Below are 23,052 nucleotides of genomic sequence, written 5' to 3' on the forward strand. Positions count from 1 at the left end.
ACACCCTGAGAGGAGGGGGAGACAGTCCTGGAGAGGGAAGAGACAGATTACTGAGAGCGCCAGAGACATCCTGAGAGGAGGGGGAGACAGTCCTGGAGAGTAAAGAGACAGATTACTGAGAGTGCCAGAGACCCCCTGAGAGGAGGGGGAGACAGTCCTGGAGAGGGAAGAGACAGATCAGTAAGAGTGCCAGAGACACCCTGAGAGGAGGGGGAGACAGTCCTGGAGAGGGAAGAGACAGATCAGTAAGAGTGCCAGAGACACCCTGAGAGGAGGGGGAGACAGTCCTGGAGAGGGAAGAGACAAATTACTGAGAGTGCCAGAGACACCCTGAGAGGAGGGGGAGACAGTCCTGGAGAGGGAAGAGACAAATTACTTAGAGCGCCAGAGACACCCTGAGAGGAGGGGGAGACAGTCCTGGAGAGGGAAGAGACAGATTACTGAGAGCGCCAGAGACACCCTGAGAGGAGGGGGAGACAGTCCTGGAGAGGGAAGAGACAGATTACTGAGAGCGCCAGAGACACCCTGAGAGGAGGGGGAGACAGTCCTGGAGAGAGGGAATAGACAGATTACTGAGAGCGCCAGAGACACCCTGAGAGGAGGGGGAGACAGTCCTGGAGAGGGAAGAGACAGATCAGTAAGAGTGCCAGAGACACCCTGAGAGGGGGGGGAGACAGCAGAAAGGGGAGGAGAGACAGAGAGTGAGGGAGAGAGAGGGAAGGAAGCACTTGGGGACAGACAGAGACAGGAGGCAGGACTTCCTGACAGGCGAGATGTCAACAGGCTGAGCGAGACAGGCAAGAAGGGAAGGACTCCGAATATGACGGGGCAGAAGAGACATCTCCTAACACCCCACAGAACTTTATGAGGGACTCCCTGCCAGGAGGAACTAGCTGAGGGGCTCCACTGCGCTTCAGGTCCACAGCAGGTGAGTCTACAGCTCCCACTCCTATGGGGTCCCATGGACCGCACGGTGTCAGCACTGCTATATCTGGGCCAGGCGCATCTACCTACCTGGGACAGATATGCAGCATGGGGCAAAGAGCAATCACAGCTCCGCACCCAACACTCACAGCTCTGCACCCAACACTCACAGCTCTGCACCCAACACTCACAGCTCTGCACAGCACACAACACTCACAGCTCTGCACCCAACACTCACAGCTCTGCACAGCACACAACACTCACAGCTCTGCACAGCACACAACACTCACAGCTCTGCACACAACACTCACAGCTCCGCACCCAACACTCACAGCTCTGCACCCAACACTCACAGCTCTGCACAGCACACAACACTCACAGCTCTGCACACAACACTCACAGCTCTGCACAGCACACAACACTCACAGCTCTGCACAGCACACAACACTCACAGCTCTGCACACAACACTCACAGCTCCGCACCCAACACTCACAGCTCTGCACAGCACACAACACTCACAGCTCTGCACCCAACACTCACAGCACACAACACTCACAGCTCTGCACAGCACACAACACTCACAGCTCTGCACAGCACAGAGCACTCACAGCTCTGCACACAACACTGACAGCTCTGCACAGCACAGAACACTCACAGCTCTGCACACAACACTCACAGCTCTGCACAGCACAGAGCACTCACAGCTCTGCACAGCACAGAACACTCACAGCTCTGCACACAACACTGACAGCTCTGCACAGCACAGAGCACTCACAGCTCCGCACACAACACTCACAGCTCTGCACCCAACACTCACAGCTCTGCACAGCACACAACACTCACAGCTCTGCACAGCACAGAGCACTCACAGCTCTGCACAGCACAGAACACTCACAGCTCTGCACACAACACTGACAGCTCTGCACAGCACATAACACTCACAGCTCTGCACACAACACTCACAGCTCTGCACAGCACACAACACTCACAGCTCTGCACAGCACAGAACACACACAGCTCTGCACACAAGACTCACAGCTCTGCACACAAGACTCACAGCTCTGCACAGAACACTCACAGCTCTGCACACAACACTCACAGCTCTGCACACAACACTCACAGCTCTGCACAGCACAGAACACACACAGCTCTGCACACAAGACTCACAGCTCTGCACAGAACACTCACAGCTCTGCACAACACAGAGCACTCACAGCTCTGCACACAACACTCACAGCTCTGCACAGCACAGAACACTCACAGCTTTGCACACAACACTCACAGCTCTGCACAGAACACTCACAGCTCTGCACACAACACTCACAGCTCTGCACACAACACTCACAGCTCTGCGCACAGCACACAACACTCACAGCTCTGCACACAACACTCACAGCTCTGCACACAACACTCACAGCTCTGCACAGCACAGAACACACACAGCTCTGCACACAAGACTCACAGCTCTGCACAGCACACAACACTCACAGCTCTGCACAGCACACAACACTCACAGCTCTGCCTGTTATAACATTGTCAAATACCTCACAAAATAGCGCCCCCGCAGGCCTCCTGGAGAACTGCAGCTGGTTCCTCAGTCTTCTATAAATAATAGCATCTCAGATCCAGAAATATCCTGGGCGGTGAAGCAGTGACATATGTTGTGTACAACCTGTGTGCTGTGAAGTATAATCTGGATGTAGCAGAGTCGGGTGGTGGTGCAGTGAAGTATAATCTGGATGTAGCAGAGTCGGTGGTGGTGCAGTGGGGTATAATCTGGATGTAGCAGAGTCGGGTGGTGGTGCAGTGGGGTATAATCTGGATGTAGCAGTGTCGGGTGGTGGTGCAGTGAAGTATAATCTGGATGTAGCAGAGTCGGGTGGTGGTGCAGTGAAGTATAATCTGGATGTAGCAGAGTCGGGTGGTGGTGCAGTGGGGTATAATCTGGATGTAGCAGTGTCGGGTGGTGGTGCAGTGGGGTATAATCTGGATGTAGCAGTGTCGGGTGGTGGTGCAGTGGGGGATAATCTGGATGTAGCAGTGTCGGGTGGTGGTGCAGTGGAGTATAATCTGGATGTAGCAGAGTCGGGTGGTGGTGCAGTGGAGTATAATCTGGATGTAGCAGTGTCGGGTGGTGGTGCAGTGAAGTATAATCTGGATGTAGCAGAGTCGGGTGGTGGTGCAGTGAGGTATAATCTGGATGTAGCAGAGTCGGGTGGTGGTGCAGTGGGGTATAATCTGGATGTAGCAGAGTCGGGTGGTGGTGCAGTGGGGTATAATGTGGATGTAGCAGAGTCGGGTGGTGGTGCAGTGGGGTATAATCTGGATGTAGCAGAGTCGGGTGGTGGTGCAGTGGGGCATAATCTGGATGTAGCAGAGTCGGGTGGTGGTGCAGTGGGGTATAATCTGGATGTAGCAGTGTCGGGTGGTGGTGCAGTGAAGTATAATCTGGATGTAGCAGGGTCGGGTGGTGGTGCAGTGGGGTATAATCTGGATGTAGCAGTGTCGGGTGGTGGTGCAGTGGGGTATAATGTGGATGTAGCAGTGTCGGGTGGTGGTGCAGTGGGGGATAATCTGGATGTAGCAGTGTCGGGTGGTGGTGCAGTGGGGTATAATCTGGATGTAGCAGTGTCGGGTGGTGGTGCAGTGAAGTATAATCTGGATGTAGCAGAGTCGGGTGGTGGTGCAGTGGGGTATAATCTGGATGTAGCAGAGTCGGGTGGTGGTGCAGTGGGGTATAATCTGGATGTAGCAGAGTCGGGTGGTGGTGCAGTGGGGTATAATCTGGATGTAGCAGAGTCGAGTGGTGGTGCAGTGGGGTATAATCTGGATGTAGCAGAGTCGGGTGGTGGTGCAGTGGGGTATAATGTGGATGTAGCAGAGTCGGGTGGTGGTGCAGTGGGGTATAATCTGGATGTAGCAGAGTCGGGTGGTGGTGCAGTGGGGCATAATCTGGATGTAGCAGAGTCGGGTGGTGGTGCAGTGGGGTATAATCTGGATGTAGCAGTGTCGGGTGGTGGTGCAGTGAAGTATAATCTGGATGTAGCAGGGTCGGGTGGTGGTGCAGTGGGGTATAATCTGGATGTAGCAGTGTCGGGTGGTGGTGCAGTGGGGTATAATGTGGATGTAGCAGTGTCGGGTGGTGGTGCAGTGGGGGATAATCTGGATGTAGCAGAGTCGGGTGGTGGTGCAGTGGGGTATAATCTGGATGTAGCAGTGTCGGGTGGTGGTGCAGTGAAGTATAATCTGGATGTAGCAGAGTCGGGTGGTGGTGCAGTGGGGTATAATCTGGATGTAGCAGAGTCGGGTGGTGGTGCAGTGGGGTATAATCTGGATGTAGCAGAGTCGGGTGGTGGTGCAGTGGGGTATAATCTGGATGTAGCAGAGTCGGGTGGTGGTGCAGTGGGGTATAATCTGGATGTAGCAGAGTCGGGTGGTGGTGCAGTGGCGGGTAAATCTGGATGTAGCAGAGTCAGGTGGTGGTGCAGTGAGGGATAATCTGGATGTAGAAGAGTCTGGTGGTGGTGCAGTGCAGTATAATCTGGATATAGCAGAGTCTGGTGGTGGTGCAGTGGAGTATAATCTGGATGTAGCAGAGTCGGGTGGTGGTGCAGTGCAGTATAATCTGGATGTAGCAGAGTCGGGTGGTGGTGCAGTGGGGTATAATCTGGATGTAGCAGTGTCGGGTGGTGGTGCAGTGGGGTATACTCTGGATGTAGCAGAGTCGGGTGGTGGTGCAGTGGGGTATAATCTGGATGTAGCAGCGTCGGGTGGTGGTGCAGTGGGGGATAATCTGGATGTAGCAGAGTCGGGTGGTGGTGCAGTGGGGTATAATCTGGATGTAGCAGAGTCGGGTGGTGGTGCAGTGGGGTATAATCTGGATGTAGCAGTGTCGGTGGTGGTGGTGCAGTGGGGTATAATCTGGATGTAGCAGAGTCGGGTGGTGGTGCAGTGGGGTATAATCTGGATGTAGCAGAGTCGGGTGGTGGTGCAGTGGGGTATAATCTGGATGTAGCAGAGTCGGGTGGTGGTGCAGTGGGGTATAATCTGGATGTAGCAGTGTCGGGTGGTGGTGCAGTGGGGTATAATCTGGATGTAGCAGAGTCGGGTGGTGGTGCAGTGGGGTATAATCTGGATGTAGCAGTGTCGGGTGGTGGTGCAGGTCGGTATAATCTGGATGTAGCAGTGTCGGGTGGTGGTGCAGTGGGGTATAATCTGGATGTAGCAGAGTCGGGTGGTGGTGCAGTGGGGTATAATCTGGATGTAGTAGAGTCGGGTGGTGGTGCAGGTCGGTATAATCTGGATGTAGCAGAGTCGGGTGGTGGTGCAGTGGGGTATAATGTGGATGTAGCAGAGTCGGGTGGTGGTGCAGTGGGGTATAATCTGGATGTAGCAGAGTCGGGTGGTGGTGCAGTGGGGCATAATCTGGATGTAGCAGAGTCGGGTGGTGGTGCAGTGGGGTATAATCTGGATGTAGCAGTGTCGGGTGGTGGTGCAGTGAAGTATAATCTGGATGTAGCAGGGTCGGGTGGTGGTGCAGTGGGGTATAATCTGGATGTAGCAGTGTCGGGTGGTGGTGCAGTGGGGTATAATGTGGATGTAGCAGTGTCGGGTGGTGGTGCAGTGGGGGATAATCTGGATGTAGCAGAGTCGGGTGGTGGTGCAGTGGGGTATAATCTGGATGTAGCAGTGTCGGGTGGTGGTGCAGTGAAGTATAATCTGGATGTAGCAGAGTCGGGTGGTGGTGCAGTGGGGTATAATCTGGATGTAGCAGAGTCGGGTGGTGGTGCAGTGGGGTATAATCTGGATGTAGCAGAGTCGGGTGGTGGTGCAGTGGGGTATAATCTGGATGTAGCAGAGTCGGGTGGTGGTGCAGTGGGGTATAATCTGGATGTAGCAGAGTCGGGTGGTGGTGCAGTGGCGGGTAAATCTGGATGTAGCAGAGTCAGGTGGTGGTGCAGTGAGGGATAATCTGGATGTAGAAGAGTCTGGTGGTGGTGCAGTGCAGTATAATCTGGATATAGCAGAGTCTGGTGGTGGTGCAGTGGAGTATAATCTGGATGTAGCAGAGTCGGGTGGTGGTGCAGTGCAGTATAATCTGGATGTAGCAGAGTCGGGTGGTGGTGCAGTGGGGTATAATCTGGATGTAGCAGTGTCGGGTGGTGGTGCAGTGGTGTATACTCTGGATGTAGCAGAGTCGGGTGGTGGTGCAGTGGGGTATAATCTGGATGTAGCAGTGTCGGGTGGTGGTGCAGTGAAGTATAATCTGGATGTAGCAGAGTCGGGTGGTGGTGCAGTGGGGTATAATCTGGATGTAGCAGAGTCGGGTGGTGGTGCAGTGGGGTATAATCTGGATGTAGCAGAGTCGGGTGGTGGTGCAGTGGGGTATAATCTGGATGTAGCAGAGTCGAGTGGTGGTGCAGTGGGGTATAATCTGGATGTAGCAGAGTCGGGTGGTGGTGCAGTGGCGGGTAAATCTGGATGTAGCAGAGTCAGGTGGTGGTGCAGTGAGGGATAATCTGGATGTAGAAGAGTCTGGTGGTGGTGCAGTGCAGTATAATCTGGATATAGCAGAGTCTGGTGGTGGTGCAGTGGAGTATAATCTGGATGTAGCAGAGTCGGGTGGTGGTGCAGTGCAGTATAATCTGGATGTAGCAGAGTCGGGTGGTGGTGCAGTGGGGTATAATCTGGATGTAGCAGTGTCGGGTGGTGGTGCAGTGGTGTATACTCTGGATGTAGCAGAGTCGGGTGGTGGTGCAGTGGGGTATAATCTGGATGTAGCAGCGTCGGGTGGTGGTGCAGTGGGGGATAATCTGGATGTAGCAGAGTCGGGTGGTGGTGCAGTGGGGTATAATCTGGATGTAGCAGAGTCGGGTGGTGGTGCAGTGGGGTATAATCTGGATGTAGCAGTGTCGGTGGTGGTGGTGCAGTGGGGTATAATCTGGATGTAGCAGAGTCGGGTGGTGGTGCAGTGGGGTATAATCTGGATGTAGCAGAGTCGGGTGGTGGTGCAGTGGGGTATAATCTGGATGTAGCAGAGTCGGGTGGTGGTGCAGTGGGGTATAATCTGGATGTAGCAGTGTCGGGTGGTGGTGCAGTGGGGTATAATCTGGATGTAGCAGAGTCGGGTGGTGGTGCAGTGGGGTATAATCTGGATGTAGCAGTGTCGGGTGGTGGTGCAGGTCGGTATAATCTGGATGTAGCAGTGTCGGGTGGTGGTGCAGTGGGGTATAATCTGGATGTAGCAGAGTCGGGTGGTGGTGCAGTGGGGTATAATCTGGATGTAGTAGAGTCGGGTGGTGGTGCAGGTCGGTATAATCTGGATGTAGCAGAGTCGGGTGGTGGTGCAGTGGGGTATAATGTGGATGTAGCAGAGTCGGGTGGTGGTGCAGTGGGGTATAATCTGGATGTAGCAGAGTCGGGTGGTGGTGCAGTGGGGCATAATCTGGATGTAGCAGAGTCGGGTGGTGGTGCAGTGGGGTATAATCTGGATGTAGCAGTGTCGGGTGGTGGTGCAGTGAAGTATAATCTGGATGTAGCAGGGTCGGGTGGTGGTGCAGTGGGGTATAATCTGGATGTAGCAGTGTCGGGTGGTGGTGCAGTGGGGTATAATGTGGATGTAGCAGTGTCGGGTGGTGGTGCAGTGGGGGATAATCTGGATGTAGCAGAGTCGGGTGGTGGTGCAGTGGGGTATAATCTGGATGTAGCAGTGTCGGGTGGTGGTGCAGTGAAGTATAATCTGGATGTAGCAGAGTCGGGTGGTGGTGCAGTGGGGTATAATCTGGATGTAGCAGAGTCGGGTGGTGGTGCAGTGGGGTATAATCTGGATGTAGCAGAGTCGGGTGGTGGTGCAGTGGGGTATAATCTGGATGTAGCAGAGTCGGGTGGTGGTGCAGTGGGGTATAATCTGGATGTAGCAGAGTCGGGTGGTGGTGCAGTGGCGGGTAAATCTGGATGTAGCAGAGTCAGGTGGTGGTGCAGTGAGGGATAATCTGGATGTAGAAGAGTCTGGTGGTGGTGCAGTGCAGTATAATCTGGATATAGCAGAGTCTGGTGGTGGTGCAGTGGAGTATAATCTGGATGTAGCAGAGTCGGGTGGTGGTGCAGTGCAGTATAATCTGGATGTAGCAGAGTCGGGTGGTGGTGCAGTGGGGTATAATCTGGATGTAGCAGTGTCGGGTGGTGGTGCAGTGGTGTATACTCTGGATGTAGCAGAGTCGGGTGGTGGTGCAGTGGGGTATAATCTGGATGTAGCAGCGTCGGGTGGTGGTGCAGTGGGGGATAATCTGGATGTAGCAGAGTCGGGTGGTGGTGCAGTGGGGTATAATCTGGATGTAGCAGAGTCGGGTGGTGGTGCAGTGGGGTATAATCTGGATGTAGCAGTGTCGGTGGTGGTGGTGCAGTGGGGTATAATCTGGATGTAGCAGAGTCGGGTGGTGGTGCAGTGGGGTATAACCTGGATGTAGCAGAGTCGGGTGGTGGTGCAGTGGGGTATAATCTGGATGTAGCAGAGTCGGGTGGTGGTGCAGTGGGAGTATAATCTGGATGTAGCAGTGTCGGGTGGTGGTGCAGTGGGGTATAATCTGGATGTAGCAGAGTCGGGTGGTGGTGCAGTGGGGTATAATCTGGATGTAGCAGTGTCGGGTGGTGGTGCAGGTCGGTATAATCTGGATGTAGCAGTGTCGGGTGGTGGTGCAGTGGGGTATAATCTGGATGTAGCAGAGTCGGGTGGTGGTGCAGTGGGGTATAATCTGGATGTAGTAGAGTCGGGTGGTGGTGCAGGTCGGTATAATCTGGATGTAGCAGAGTCGGGTGGTGGTGCAGTGGGGTATAATCTGGATGTAGCAGAGTCAGGTGGTGGTGCAGTGGAGTATAATCTGGATGTAGCAGTGTCGGTGGTGGTGCAGTGGAGTATAATCTGGATGTAGCAGTGTCGGTGGTGGTGGTGCAGTGGGGTATAATCTGGATGTAGCAGAGTCGGGTGGTGGTGCAGTGGGGTATAATCTGGATGTAGCAGAGTCGGGTGGTGGTGCAGTGGGGTATAATCTGGATGTAGCAGTGTCGGGTGGTGGTGCAGGTCGGTATAATCTGGATGTAGCAGTGTCGGTGCAGTTCGGTATAATCTGGATGTAGCAGAGTCGGGTGGTGGTGCAGTGGGGTATAATCTGGATGTAGCAGAGTCGGGTGGTGGTGCAGTGGGGTATAATCTGGATGTAGCAGTGTCGGGTGGTGGTGCAGGTCGGTATAATCTGGATGTAGCAGTGTCGGTGCAGTTCGGTATAATCTGGATGTAGCAGTGTCGGGTGGTGGTGCAGGTCGGTATAATCTGGATGTAGCAGTGTCGGTGCAGTTCGGTATAATCTGGATGTAGCAGAGTCGGGTGGTGGTGCAGTGACACTCTCTTTTCTGCAGAAGCGCCCCATCATGAGTGGAGGGAAGAAGCGGAGCGGTTTCCAGATCACCAGTGTGACCAGTGACTACCAGCCGTCCTCCCCGGTCTCCCCAGTCCCTGCGGATCGCTCCCCATCCCCGCCCAATGGTCCTCGCTCCCCCCCCACCTCCCGCTTCCGGCTGGTGCGATTGGACCAGGGGCCCCTGGGCGGGGGTCGCAGGTATCAGAAGGGGCGCTGGACGTGTGTGGACTTCTACGGCCTGGACGCGGGGGTCCAGCACAGGGCGGGCGCTGGCCACTCCCTGGACTCCGGACTCCCCAAGTCTTGTCCGGCTAGCCCCTTACTGCTCTCTCCAGTAGCGGGGGCCAAGGGACAGCAGGGCCCCAGGTCACAAGGGGCCCCGATATTTGCTACAGTGACAGACATGGAGCCAGCAGCCCAGGTGAGACCCCGGCATGCACCATGTGACTAGTCAGAGCCAATCACCTTCATGTATGCAGTGACTGTGCTTTGTTCCCTCCCCTGCACAGCTGTCTCCGCCTCCTCTGCGTCCTGCGCCGCCGCTCATCACTGCGCAGGCGCGGCCCGGACGACCCGTGTCCGACGTCTTCAATGAGCGGCTGCTCCTGGCCCGATCCGTCTTCAGCATCGGAGACGAGAACGACAGTGACAGGTAGGTGACTGCAGCCGAGAACCCAAAAACTGTGGGCAACCCCCACACTGCACCCCAAGTGGAGGCGTTCCCCTTTAAGAGCCTGGTCAGATTAGACAGAGAAGAAAAAGCTCCTGTTACCACAGACTAAGTATACAGAGCAGAGGAATGTGAGGTGTGACATTCACACAGCTCTGCTACACCGAGCTGACAACCCTCTGTGTGTCTCCCACACAGCACCTCCAACAGCCTGGGGGCGATAGACAACAAGATCGAACAGGCTATGGTGAGTAACTCAGCTCTGCTATTCCTAACCTATGCGCTCACTCCTCTACACTACACCTCCTCCTGTATCTACTATTCCTGTACCGTCCTCACACACACTCCTCTACACTACACCTCCTCCTGTATCTACTATTCCTGTACCGTCCTCACACACACTCCTCTACACTACACCTCCTGTATCTACTATTCCTGTACTGTCCTCACACACACTCCTCTACACTACACCTCCTGTATCTACTATTCCTGTACTGTCCTCACACACACTCCTCTACACTACACCTCCTCCTGTATCTACTATTCCTGTACTGTCCTCACACACACTCCTCTACACTACACCTCCTCCTGTATCTACTATTCCTGTACCGTCCTCACACACACTCCTCTACACTACACCTCCTCCTGTATCTACTATTCCTGTACCGTCCTCACACACACTCCTCTACACTACACCTCCTCCTGTATCTACTATTCCTGTACTGTCCTCACACACACTCCTCTACACTACACCTCCTCCTGTATCTACTATTCCTGTACTGTCCTCACACACACTCCTCTACACTACACCTCCTCCTGTATCTACTATTCCTGTACTGTCCTCACACACACTCCTCTACACTACACCTCCTGTATCTACTATTCCTGTACCGTCCTCACACACACTCCTCTACACTACACCCCCTCCTGTATCTACTATTCCTGTACTGTCCTCACACACACTCCTCTACACTACACCTCCTCCTGTATCTACTATTCCTGTACCGTCCTCACACACACTCCTCTACACTACACCTCCTCCTGTATCTACTATTCCTGTACTGTCCTCACACACACTCCTCTACACTACACCTCCTGTATCTACTATTCCTGTACCGTCCTCACACACACTCCTCTACACTACACCTCCTGTATCTACTATTCCTGTACCGTCCTCACACACACTCCTCTACACTACACCTCCTCCTGTATCTACTATTCCTGTACCGTCCTCACACACACTCCTCTACACTACACCTCCTCCTGTATCTACTATTCCTGTACCGTCCTCACACACACTCCTCTACACTACACCTCCTCCTGTATCTACTATTCCTGTACCGTCCTCACACACACTCCTCTACACTACACCTCCTCCTGTGTCTACTATTCCTGTACCGTCCTCACACACACTCCTCTACACTACACCTCCTCCTGTATCTACTATTCCTGTACCGTCCTCACACACACTCCTCTACACTACACCTCCTCCTGTATCTACTATTCCTGTACTGTCCTCACACACACTCCTCTACACTACACCTCCTGTATCTACTATTCCTGTACTGTCCTCACACACACTCCTCTACACTACACCTCCTGTATCTACTATTCCTGTACCGTCCTCACACACACTCCTCTACACTACACCTCCTGTATCTACTATTCCTGTACTGTCCTCACACACACTCCTCTATACTACACCTCCTGTATCTACTATTCCTGTACCGTCCTCACACACACTCCTCTACACTACACCTCCTCCTGTATCTACTATTCCTGTACTGTCCTCACACACACTCCTCTACACTACACCTCCTCCTGTATCTACTATTCCTGTACCGTCCTCACACACACTCCTCTACACTACACCTCCTCCTGTATCTACTATTCCTGTACTGTCCTCACACACACTCCTCTACACTACACCTCCTCCTGTATCTACTATTCCTGTACCGTCCTCACACACACTCCTCTACACTACACCTCCTCCTGTATCTACTATTCCTGTACTGTCCTCACACACACTCCTCTACACTACACCTCCTCCTGTATCTACTATTCCTGTACCGTCCTCACACACACTCCTCTACACCTCCTCCTGTATCTACTATTCCTGTACCGTCCTCACACACACTCCTCTACACTACACCTCCTCCTGTATCTACTATTCCTGTACCGTCCTCACACACACTCCTCTACACTACACCTCCTGTATCTACTATTCCTGTACCGTCCTCACACACACTCCTCTACACTACACCTCCTCCTGTATCTACTATTCCTGTACCGTCCTCACACACACTCCTCTACACTACACCTCCTGTATCTACTATTCCTGTACTGTCCTCACACACACTCCTCTACACTACACCTCCTCCTGTATCTACTATTCCTGTACAGTCCTCACACACACTCCTCTACACTACACCTCCTCCTGTATCTACTATTCCTGTACTGTCCTCACACACACTCCTCTACACTACACCTCCTCCTGTATCTACTACTCCTGTACCGTCCTCACACACACTCCTCTACACTACACCTCCTGTATCTACTATTCCTGTACCGTCCTCACACACACTCCTCTACACTACACCTCCTCCTGTATCTACTATTCCTGTACTGTCCTCACACACACTCCTCTACACTACACCTCCTGTATCTACTATTCCTGTACCGTCCTCACACACACTCCTCTACACTACACCTCCTCCTGTATCTACTATTCCTGTACCGTCCTCACACACACTCCTCTACACTACACCTCCTCCTGTATCTACTATTCCTGTACCGTCCTCACACACACTCCTCTACACTACACCTCCTCCTGTATCTACTATTCCTGTACCGTCCTCACACACACTCCTCTACACTACACCTCCTCCTGTATCTACTATTCCTGTACCGTCCTCACACACACTCCTCTACACTACACCTCCTGTATCTACTATTCCTGTACCGTCCTCACACACACTCCTCTACACTACACCTCCTCCTGTATCTACTATTCCTGTACAGTCCTCACACACACTCCTCTACACTACACCTCCTGTATCTACTATTCCTGTACCGTCCTCACACACACTCCTCTACACTACACCGCCTCCTGTATCTACTATTCCTGTACCGTCCTCACACACACTCCTCTACACTACACCTCCTGTATCTACTATTCCTGTACTGTCCTCACACACACTCCTCTACACTACACCTCCTGTATCTACTATTCCTGTACCGTCCTCACACACACTCCTCTACACTACACCTCCTGTATCTACTATTCCTGTACCGTCCTCACACACACTCCTCTACACTACACCTCCTGTATCTACTATTCCTGTACCGTCCTCACACACACTCCTCTACACTACACCTCCTCCTGTATCTACTATTCCTGTACCGTCCTCACACACACTCCTCTACACTACACCTCCTCCTGTATCTACTATTCCTGTACCGTCCGCACACACACTCCTCTACACTACACCTCCTCCTGTATCTACTATTCCTGTACCGTCCGCACACACACTCCTCTACACTACACCTCCTCCTGTATCTACTATTCCTGTACCGTCCTCACACACACTCCTCTACACTACGCCTCCTGTATCTACTATTCCTGTACCGTCCTCACACACACTCCTCTACACTACACCTCCTCCTGTATCTACTATTCCTGTACTGTCCTCACACACACTCCTCTACACTACACCTCCTCCTGTATCTACTATTCCTGTACCGTCCTCACACACACTCCTCTACACTACACCTCCTCCTGTATCTACTATTCCTGTACCGTCCTCACACACACTCCTCTACACTACACCTCCTCCTGTATCTACTATTCCTGTACCGTCCTCACACACACTCCTCTACACTACACCTCCTGTATCTACTATTCCTGTACTGTCCTCACACACACTCCTCTACACTACACCTCCTGTATCTACTATTCCTGTACCGTCCTCACACACACTCCTCTACACTACACCTCCTGTATCTACTATTCCTGTACTGTCCTCACACACACTCCTCTACACTACACCGCCTCCTGTATCTACTATTCCTGTACCGTCCTCACACACACTCCTCTACACTACACCTCCTGTATCTACTATTCCTGTACCGTCCTCACACACACTCCTCTACACTACACCTCCTGTATCTACTATTCCTGTACTGTCCTCACACACACTCCTCTACACTACACCTCCTCCTGTATCTACTATTCCTGTACCGTCCTCACACACACTCCTCTACACTACACCTCCTCCTGTATCTACTATTCCTGTACCGTCCTCACACACACTCCTCTACACTACACCTCCTGTATCTACTATTCCTGTACTGTCCTCACACACACTCCTCTACACTACACCTCCTCCTGTATCTACTATTCCTGTACCGTCCTCACACACACTCCTCTACACTACACCCCCTCCTGTATCTACTATTCCTGTACAGTCCTCACACACACTCCTCTACACTACACCTCCTCCTGTATCTACTATTCCTGTACCGTCCTCACACACACTCCTCTACACTACACCTCCTCCTGTATCTACTATTCCTGTACCGTACTCACACACACTCCTCTACACTACACCTCCTCCTGTATCTACTATTCCTGTACCGTCCTCACACACACTCCTCTACACTACGCCTCCTGTATCTACTATTCCTGTACCGTCCTCACACACACTCCTCTACACTACACCTCCTCCTGTATCTACTATTCCTGTACTGTCCTCACACACACTCCTCTACACTACACCTCCTCCTGTATCTACTATTCCTGTACCGTCCTCACACACACTCCTCTACACTACACCTCCTCCTGTATCTACTATTCCTGTACCGTCCTCACACACACTCCTCTACACTACACCTCCTGTATCTACTATTCCTGTACTGTCCTCACACACACTCCTCTACACTACACCTCCTCCTGTATCTACTATTCCTGTACCGTCCTCACACACACTCCTCTACACTACACCGCCTCCTGTATCTACTATTCCTGTACCGTCCTCACACACACTCCTCTACACTACACCTCCTCCTGTATCTACTATTCCTGTACCGTCCTCACACACACTCCTCTACACTACACCGCCTCCTGTATCTACTATTCCTGTACCGTCCTCACACACACTCCTCTACACTACACCTCCTCCTGTATCTACTATTCCTGTACCGTCCTCACACACACTCCTCTACACTACACCTCCTGTATCTACTATTCCTGTACCGTCCTCACACACACTCCTCTACACTACACCTCCTCCTGTATCTACTATTCCTGTACTGTCCTCACACACACTCCTCTACACTACACCTCCTGTACCTACTACTCCTGTACCGTCCTCACACACACTCCTCTACACTACACCTCCTCCTGTATCTACTATTCCTGTACCGTCCTCACACACACTCCTCTACACTACACCACCTCCTGTATCTACTATTCCTGTACCGTCCTCACACACACTCCTCTACACTACACCTCCTGTACCTACTATTCCTGTACTGTCCTCACACACACTCCTCTACACTACACCTCCTCCTGTATCTACTATTCCTGTACCGTCCTCACACACACTCCTCTACACTACACCTCCTGTATCTACTATTCCTGTACCGTCCTCACACACACTCCTCTACACTACACCTCCTCCTGTATCTACTATTCCTGTACCGTCCTCACACACACTCCTCTACACTACACCTCCTCCTGTATCTACTATTCCTGTACCGTCCTCACACACACTCCTCTACACCACACCTCCTCCTGTATCTACTATTCCTGTACCGTCCTCACACACACTCCTCTACACTACACCTCCTGTATCTACTATTCCTGTACCGTCCTCACACACACTCCTCTACACTACACCTCCTGTATCTACTATTCCTGTACTGTCCTCACACACACTCCACTACACTACACCTCCTCCTGTATCTACTATTCCTGTACTGTCCTCACACACACTCCACTACACCTCCTGTATCTACTATTCCTGTACCGTCCTCACACACACTCCTCTACACTACACCTCCTCCTGTATCTACTATTCCTGTACTGTCCTCACACACACTCCTCTACACTACACCTCCTGTATCTACTATTCCTGTACCGTCCTCACACACACTCCTCTACACTACACCTCCTGTATCTACTATTCCTGTACCGTCCTCACACACACTCCTCTACACTACACCTCCTCCTGTATCTACTATTCCTGTACCGTCCTCACACACACTCCTCTACACTACACCTCCTCCTGTATCTACTATTCCTGTACTGTCCTCACACACACTCCTCTACACTACACCTCCTCCTGTATCTACTATTCCTGTACCGTCCTCACACACACTCCTCTACACTACACCTCCTGTACCTACTATTCCTGTACCGTCCTCACACACACTCCTCTACACTACACCTCCTCCTGTATCTACTATTCCTGTACTGTCCTCACACACACTCCTCTACACTACACCTCCTGTATCTACTATTCCTGTACTGTCCTTACACACACTCCTCTACACTACACCTCCTCCTGTATCTACTATTCCTGTACCGTCCTCACACACACTCCTCTACACTACACCTCCTCCTGTATCTACTATTCCTGTACCGTCCTCACACACACTCCTCTACACTACACCTCTTGTATCTACAATTCCTGTACCGTCCTCACACACACTCCTCTACACTACACCTCCTCCTGTATCTACTATTCCTGTACCGTCCTCACACACACTCCTCTACACTACACCTCCTCCTGTATCTACTATTCCTGTAATGTCCTCACACACACTCCTCTACACTACACCTCCTCCTGTATCTACTATTCCTGTACCGTCCTCACACACACTCCTCTACACTACACCTCCTGTATCTACTATTCCTGTACTGTCCTCACACACACTCCTCTACACTACACCTCCTCCTGTATCTACTATTCCTGTACCGTCCTCACACACACTCCTCTACACTACACCTCCTGTATCTACTATTCCTGTACCGTCCTCACACACACTCCTCTACACTACACCTCCTGTATCTACTATTCCTGTACCGTCCTCACACACACTCCTCTACACTACACCTCCTCCTGTATCTACTATTCCTGTACCGTCCTCACACACACTCCTCTACACTACACCTCCTCCTGTATCTACTATTCCTGTACCGTCCTCACACACACTCCTCTACACTACACCTCCTGTATCTACTATTCCTGTACCGTCCTCACACACACTCCTCTACACTACACCTCCTCCTGTATCTACTATTCCTGTACCGTCCTCACACACACTCCTCTACACTACACCTCCTCCTGTATCTACTATTCCTGTACCGTCCTCACACACACTCCTCTACACTACACCTCCTCCTGTATCTACTATTCCTGTACCGTCCTCACACACACTCCTCTACACTACACCTCCTCCTGTATCTACTATTCCTGTACCGTCCTCACACACACTCCTCTACACTACACCTCCTCCTGTATCTACTATTCCTGTACCGTCCTCACACACACTCCTCTACACTACACCTCCTCCTGTATCTACTATTCCTGTACCGTCCTCACACACACTCCTCTACACTACACCTCCTGTATCTACTATTTCTGTACCGTCCTCACACACACTCCTCTACACTACACCTCCTGTATCTACTATTCCTGTACCGTCCTCACACACACTCCTCTACACTACACCTCCTGTATCTACTATTCCTGTACTGTCCTCACACACACTCCTCTACACTACACCTCCTCCTGTATCTACTATTCCTGTACCGTCCTCACACACACTCCTCTACACTACACCTCCTCCTGTATCTACTATTCCTGTACCGTCCTCACACACACTCCTCTACACTACACCTCCTCCTGTATCTACTATTCCTGTACCGTCCTCACACACACTCCTCTACACTACACCTCCTCCTGTATCTACTATTCCTGTACCGTCTTCACACACACTCCTCTACACTACACCTCCTCCTGTATCTACTATTCCTGTACTGTCCTCACACACACTCCTCTACACTACACCTCCTCCTTTATCTACTATTCCTGTACCGTCCTCACACACACTCCTCTACACTACACCTCCTCCTGTATCTACTATTCCTGTACTGTCCTCACACACACTCCTCTACACTACACCTCCTCCTGTATCTACTATTCCTGTACTGTCCTCACACACACTCCTCTACACTACACCTCCTCCTGTATCTACTATTCCTGTACCGTCCTCACACACACTCCTCTACACTACACCTCCTCCTGTATCTACTATTCCTGTACCGTCCTCACACACACTCCTCTACACTACACCTACCTGTATCTACTATTCCTGTACTGTCCTCACACACACTCCTCTACACTACACCTCCTGTATCTACTATTCCTGTACCGTCCTCACACACACTCCTCTACACTACACCTCCTCCTGTATCTACTATTCCTGTACCGTCCTCACACACACTCCTCTACACTACACCTCCTCCTGTATCTACTATTCCTGTACCGTCCTCACACACACTCCTCTACACTACACCTCCTCCTGTATCTACTATTCCTGTACTGTCCTCACACACACTCCTCTACACTACACCTCCTGTATCTACTATTCCTGTACCGTCCTCACACACACTCCTCTACACTACACCTCCTGTATCTACTATTCCTGTACTGTCCTCACACACACTCCTCTACACTACACCTCCTCCTGTATCTACTATTCCTGTACCGTCCTCACACACACTCCTCTACACTACACCTCCTCCTGTATCTACTATTCCTGTACCGTCCTCACACACACTCCTCTACACTACACCTCCTGTATCTACTATTCCTGTACTGTCCTCACACACACTCCTCTACACTACACCTCCTCCTGTATCTACTATTCCTGTACCGTCCTCACACACACTCCTCTACACTACACCCCCTCCTGTATCTACTATTCCTGTACAGTCCTCACACACACTCCTCTACACTACACCTCCTCCTGTATCTACTATTCCTGTACCGTCCTCACACACACTCCTCTACACTACACCTCCTCCTGTATCTACTATTCCTGTACCGTACTCACACACACTCCTCTACACTACACCTCCTCCTGTATCTACTATTCCTGTACCGTCCTCACACACACTCCTCTACACTACGCCTCCTGTATCTACTATTCCTGTACCGTCCTCACACACACTCCTCTACACTACACCTCCTCCTGTATCTACTATTCCTGTACTGTCCTCACACACACTCCTCTACACTACACCTCCTCCTGTATCTACTATTCCTGTACCGTCCTCACACACACTCCTCTACACTACACCTCCTCCTGTATCTACTATTCCTGTACCGTCCTCACACACACTCCTCTACACTACACCTCCTGTATCTACTATTCCTGTACTGTCCTCACACACACTCCTCTACACTACACCTCCTCCTGTATCTACTATTCCTGTACCGTCCTCACACACACTCCTCTACACTACACCGCCTCCTGTATCTACTATTCCTGTACCGTCCTCACACACACTCCTCTACACTACACCTCCTCCTGTATCTACTATTCCTGTACCGTCCTCACACACACTCCTCTACACTACACCGCCTCCTGTATCTACTATTCCTGTACCGTCCTCACACACACTCCTCTACACTACACCTCCTCCTGTATCTACTATTCCTGTACCGTCCTCACACACACTCCTCTACACTACACCTCCTGTATCTACTATTCCTGTACCGTCCTCACACACACTCCTCTACACTACACCTCCTCCTGTATCTACTATTCCTGTACTGTCCTCACACACACTCCTCTACACTACACCTCCTGTACCTACTACTCCTGTACCGTCCTCACACACACTCCTCTACACTACACCTCCTCCTGTATCTACTATTCCTGTACCGTCCTCACACACACTCCTCTACACTACACCACCTCCTGTATCTACTATTCCTGTACCGTCCTCACACACACTCCTCTACACTACACCTCCTGTACCTACTATTCCTGTACTGTCCTCACACACACTCCTCTACACTACACCTCCTCCTGTATCTACTATTCCTGTACCGTCCTCACACACACTCCTCTACACTACACCTCCTGTATCTACTATTCCTGTACCGTCCTCACACACACTCCTCTACACTACACCTCCTCCTGTATCTACTATTCCTGTACCGTCCTCACACACACTCCTCTACACTACACCTCCTCCTGTATCTACTATTCCTGTACCGTCCTCACACACACTCCTCTACACCACACCTCCTCCTGTATCTACTATTCCTGTACCGTCCTCACACACACTCCTCTACACTACACCTCCTGTATCTACTATTCCTGTACCGTCCTCACACACACTCCTCTACACTACACCTCCTGTATCTACTATTCCTGTACTGTCCTCACACACACTCCACTACACTACACCTCCTCCTGTATCTACTATTCCTGTACTGTCCTCACACACACTCCACTACACCTCCTGTATCTACTATTCCTGTACCGTCCTCACACACACTCCTCTACACTACACCTCCTCCTGTATCTACTATTCCTGTACTGTCCTCACACACACTCCTCTACACTACACCTCCTGTATCTACTATTCCTGTACCGTCCTCACACACACTCCTCTACACTACACCTCCTGTATCTACTATTCCTGTACCGTCCTCACACACACTCCTCTACACTACACCTCCTCCTGTATCTACTATTCCTGTACCGTCCTCACACACACTCCTCTACACTACACCTCCTCCTGTATCTACTATTCCTGTACTGTCCTCACACACACTCCTCTACACTACACCTCCTCCTGTATCTACTATTCCTGTACCGTCCTCACACACACTCCTCTACACTACACCTCCTGTACCTACTATTCCTGTACCGTCCTCACACACACTCCTCTACACTACACCTCCTGTATCTACTATTCCTGTACTGTCCTTACACACACTCCTCTACACTACACCTCCTCCTGTATCTACTATTCCTGTACTGTCCTCACACACACTCCTCTACACTACACCTCCTCCTGTATCTACTATTCCTGTACCGTCCTCACACACACTCCTCTACACTACACCTCTTGTATCTACAATTCCTGTACCGTCCTCACACACACTCCTCTACACTACACCTCCTCCTGTATCTACTATTCCTGTACCGTCCTCACACACACTCCTCTACACTACACCTCCTCCTGTATCTACTATTCCTGTAATGTCCTCACACACACTCCTCTACACTACACCTCCTCCTGTATCTACTATTCCTGTACCGTCCTCACACACACTCCTCTACACTACACCTCCTGTATCTACTATTCCTGTACTGTCCTCACACACACTCCTCTACACTACACCTCCTCCTGTATCTACTATTCCTGTACCGTCCTCACACACACTCCTCTACACTACACCTCCTGTATCTACTATTCCTGTACCGTCCTCACACACACTCCTCTACACTACACCTCCTGTATCTACTATTCCTGTACCGTCCTCACACACACTCCTCTACACTACACCTCCTGTATCTACTATTCCTGTACCGTCCTCACACACACTCCTCTACACTACACCTCCTCCTGTATCTACTATTCCTGTACCGTCCTCACACACACTCCTCTACACTACACCTCCTCCTGTATCTACTATTCCTGTACCGTCCTCACACACACTCCTCTACACTACACCTCCTCCTGTATCTACTATTCCTGTACCGTCCTCACACACACTCCTCTACACTACACCTCCTCCTGTATCTACTATTCCTGTACCGTCCTCACACACACTCCTCTACACTACACCTCCTCCTGTATCTACTATTCCTGTACCGTCCTCACACACACTCCTCTACACTACACCTCCTCCTGTATCTACTATTCCTGTACCGTCCTCACACACACTCCTCTACACTACACCTCCTGTATCTACTATTTCTGTACCGTCCTCACACACACTCCTCTACACTACACCTCCTGTATCTACTATTCCTGTACCGTCCTCACACACACTCCTCTACACTACACCTCCTGTATCTACTATTCCTGTACTGTCCTCACACACACTCCTCTACACTACACCTCCTCCTGTATCTACTATTCCTGTACCGTCCTCACACACACTCCTCTACACTACACCTCCTCCTGTATCTACTATTCCTGTACCGTCCTCACACACACTCCTCTACACTACACCTCCTCCTGTATCTACTATTCCTGTACCGTCTTCACACACACTCCTCTACACTACACCTCCTCCTGTATCTACTATTCCTGTACTGTCCTCACACACACTCCTCTACACTACACCTCCTCCTTTATCTACTATTCCTGTACCGTCCTCACACACACTCCTCTACACTACACCTCCTCCTGTATCTACTATTCCTGTACTGTCCTCACACACACTCCTCTACACTACACCTCCTCCTGTATCTACTATTCCTGTACTGTCCTCACACACACTCCTCTACACTACACCTCCTCCTGTATCTACTATTCCTGTACCGTCCTCACACACACTCCTCTACACTACACCTCCTCCTGTATCTACTATTCCTGTACCGTCCTCACACACACTCCTCTACACTACACCTACCTGTATCTACTATTCCTGTACTGTCCTCACACACACTCCTCTACACTACACCTCCTGTATCTACTATTCCTGTACCGTCCTCACACACACTCCTCTACACTACACCTCCTCCTGTATCTACTATTCCTGTACCGTCCTCACACACACTCCTCTACACTACACCTCCTCCTGTATCTACTATTCCTGTACCGTCCTCACACACACTCCTCTACACTACACCTCCTCCTGTATCTACTATTCCTGTACTGTCCTCACACACACTCCTCTACACTACACCTCCTGTATCTACTATTCCTGTACTGTCCTCACACACACTCCTCTACACTACACCTCCTCCTGTATCTACTATTCCTGTACTGTCCTCACACACAC

The 23,052-nt window shown here is 51.3% G+C and overlaps 1 protein-coding gene across 1 annotated transcript in view; it reads left to right on the forward strand.

Moving 5' to 3' along the window:
• The first annotated feature begins 716 nt into the window (after positions 1-716).
• Positions 717-23,052, forward strand: part of TSC22D4 (TSC22 domain family member 4) — a 61,090-nt gene continuing 38,754 nt past the window's right edge. Inside the window, exons 1-4 of the mRNA XM_040415332.1 lie at positions 717-928; positions 9,338-9,760; positions 9,849-9,991; positions 10,208-10,256. Of these exons, the coding sequence (XP_040271266.1) occupies positions 9,350-9,760; positions 9,849-9,991; positions 10,208-10,256 (603 nt within the window). The 5' untranslated portion in view covers positions 717-928; positions 9,338-9,349. The remainder of the gene's footprint in view (positions 929-9,337; positions 9,761-9,848; positions 9,992-10,207; positions 10,257-23,052) is intronic.

This window comes from Bufo bufo, chromosome 1 (genome assembly GCF_905171765.1).
Source record: "Bufo bufo chromosome 1, aBufBuf1.1, whole genome shotgun sequence".
NCBI classification, from domain to species: Eukaryota; Metazoa; Chordata; class Amphibia; order Anura; family Bufonidae; genus Bufo; species Bufo bufo.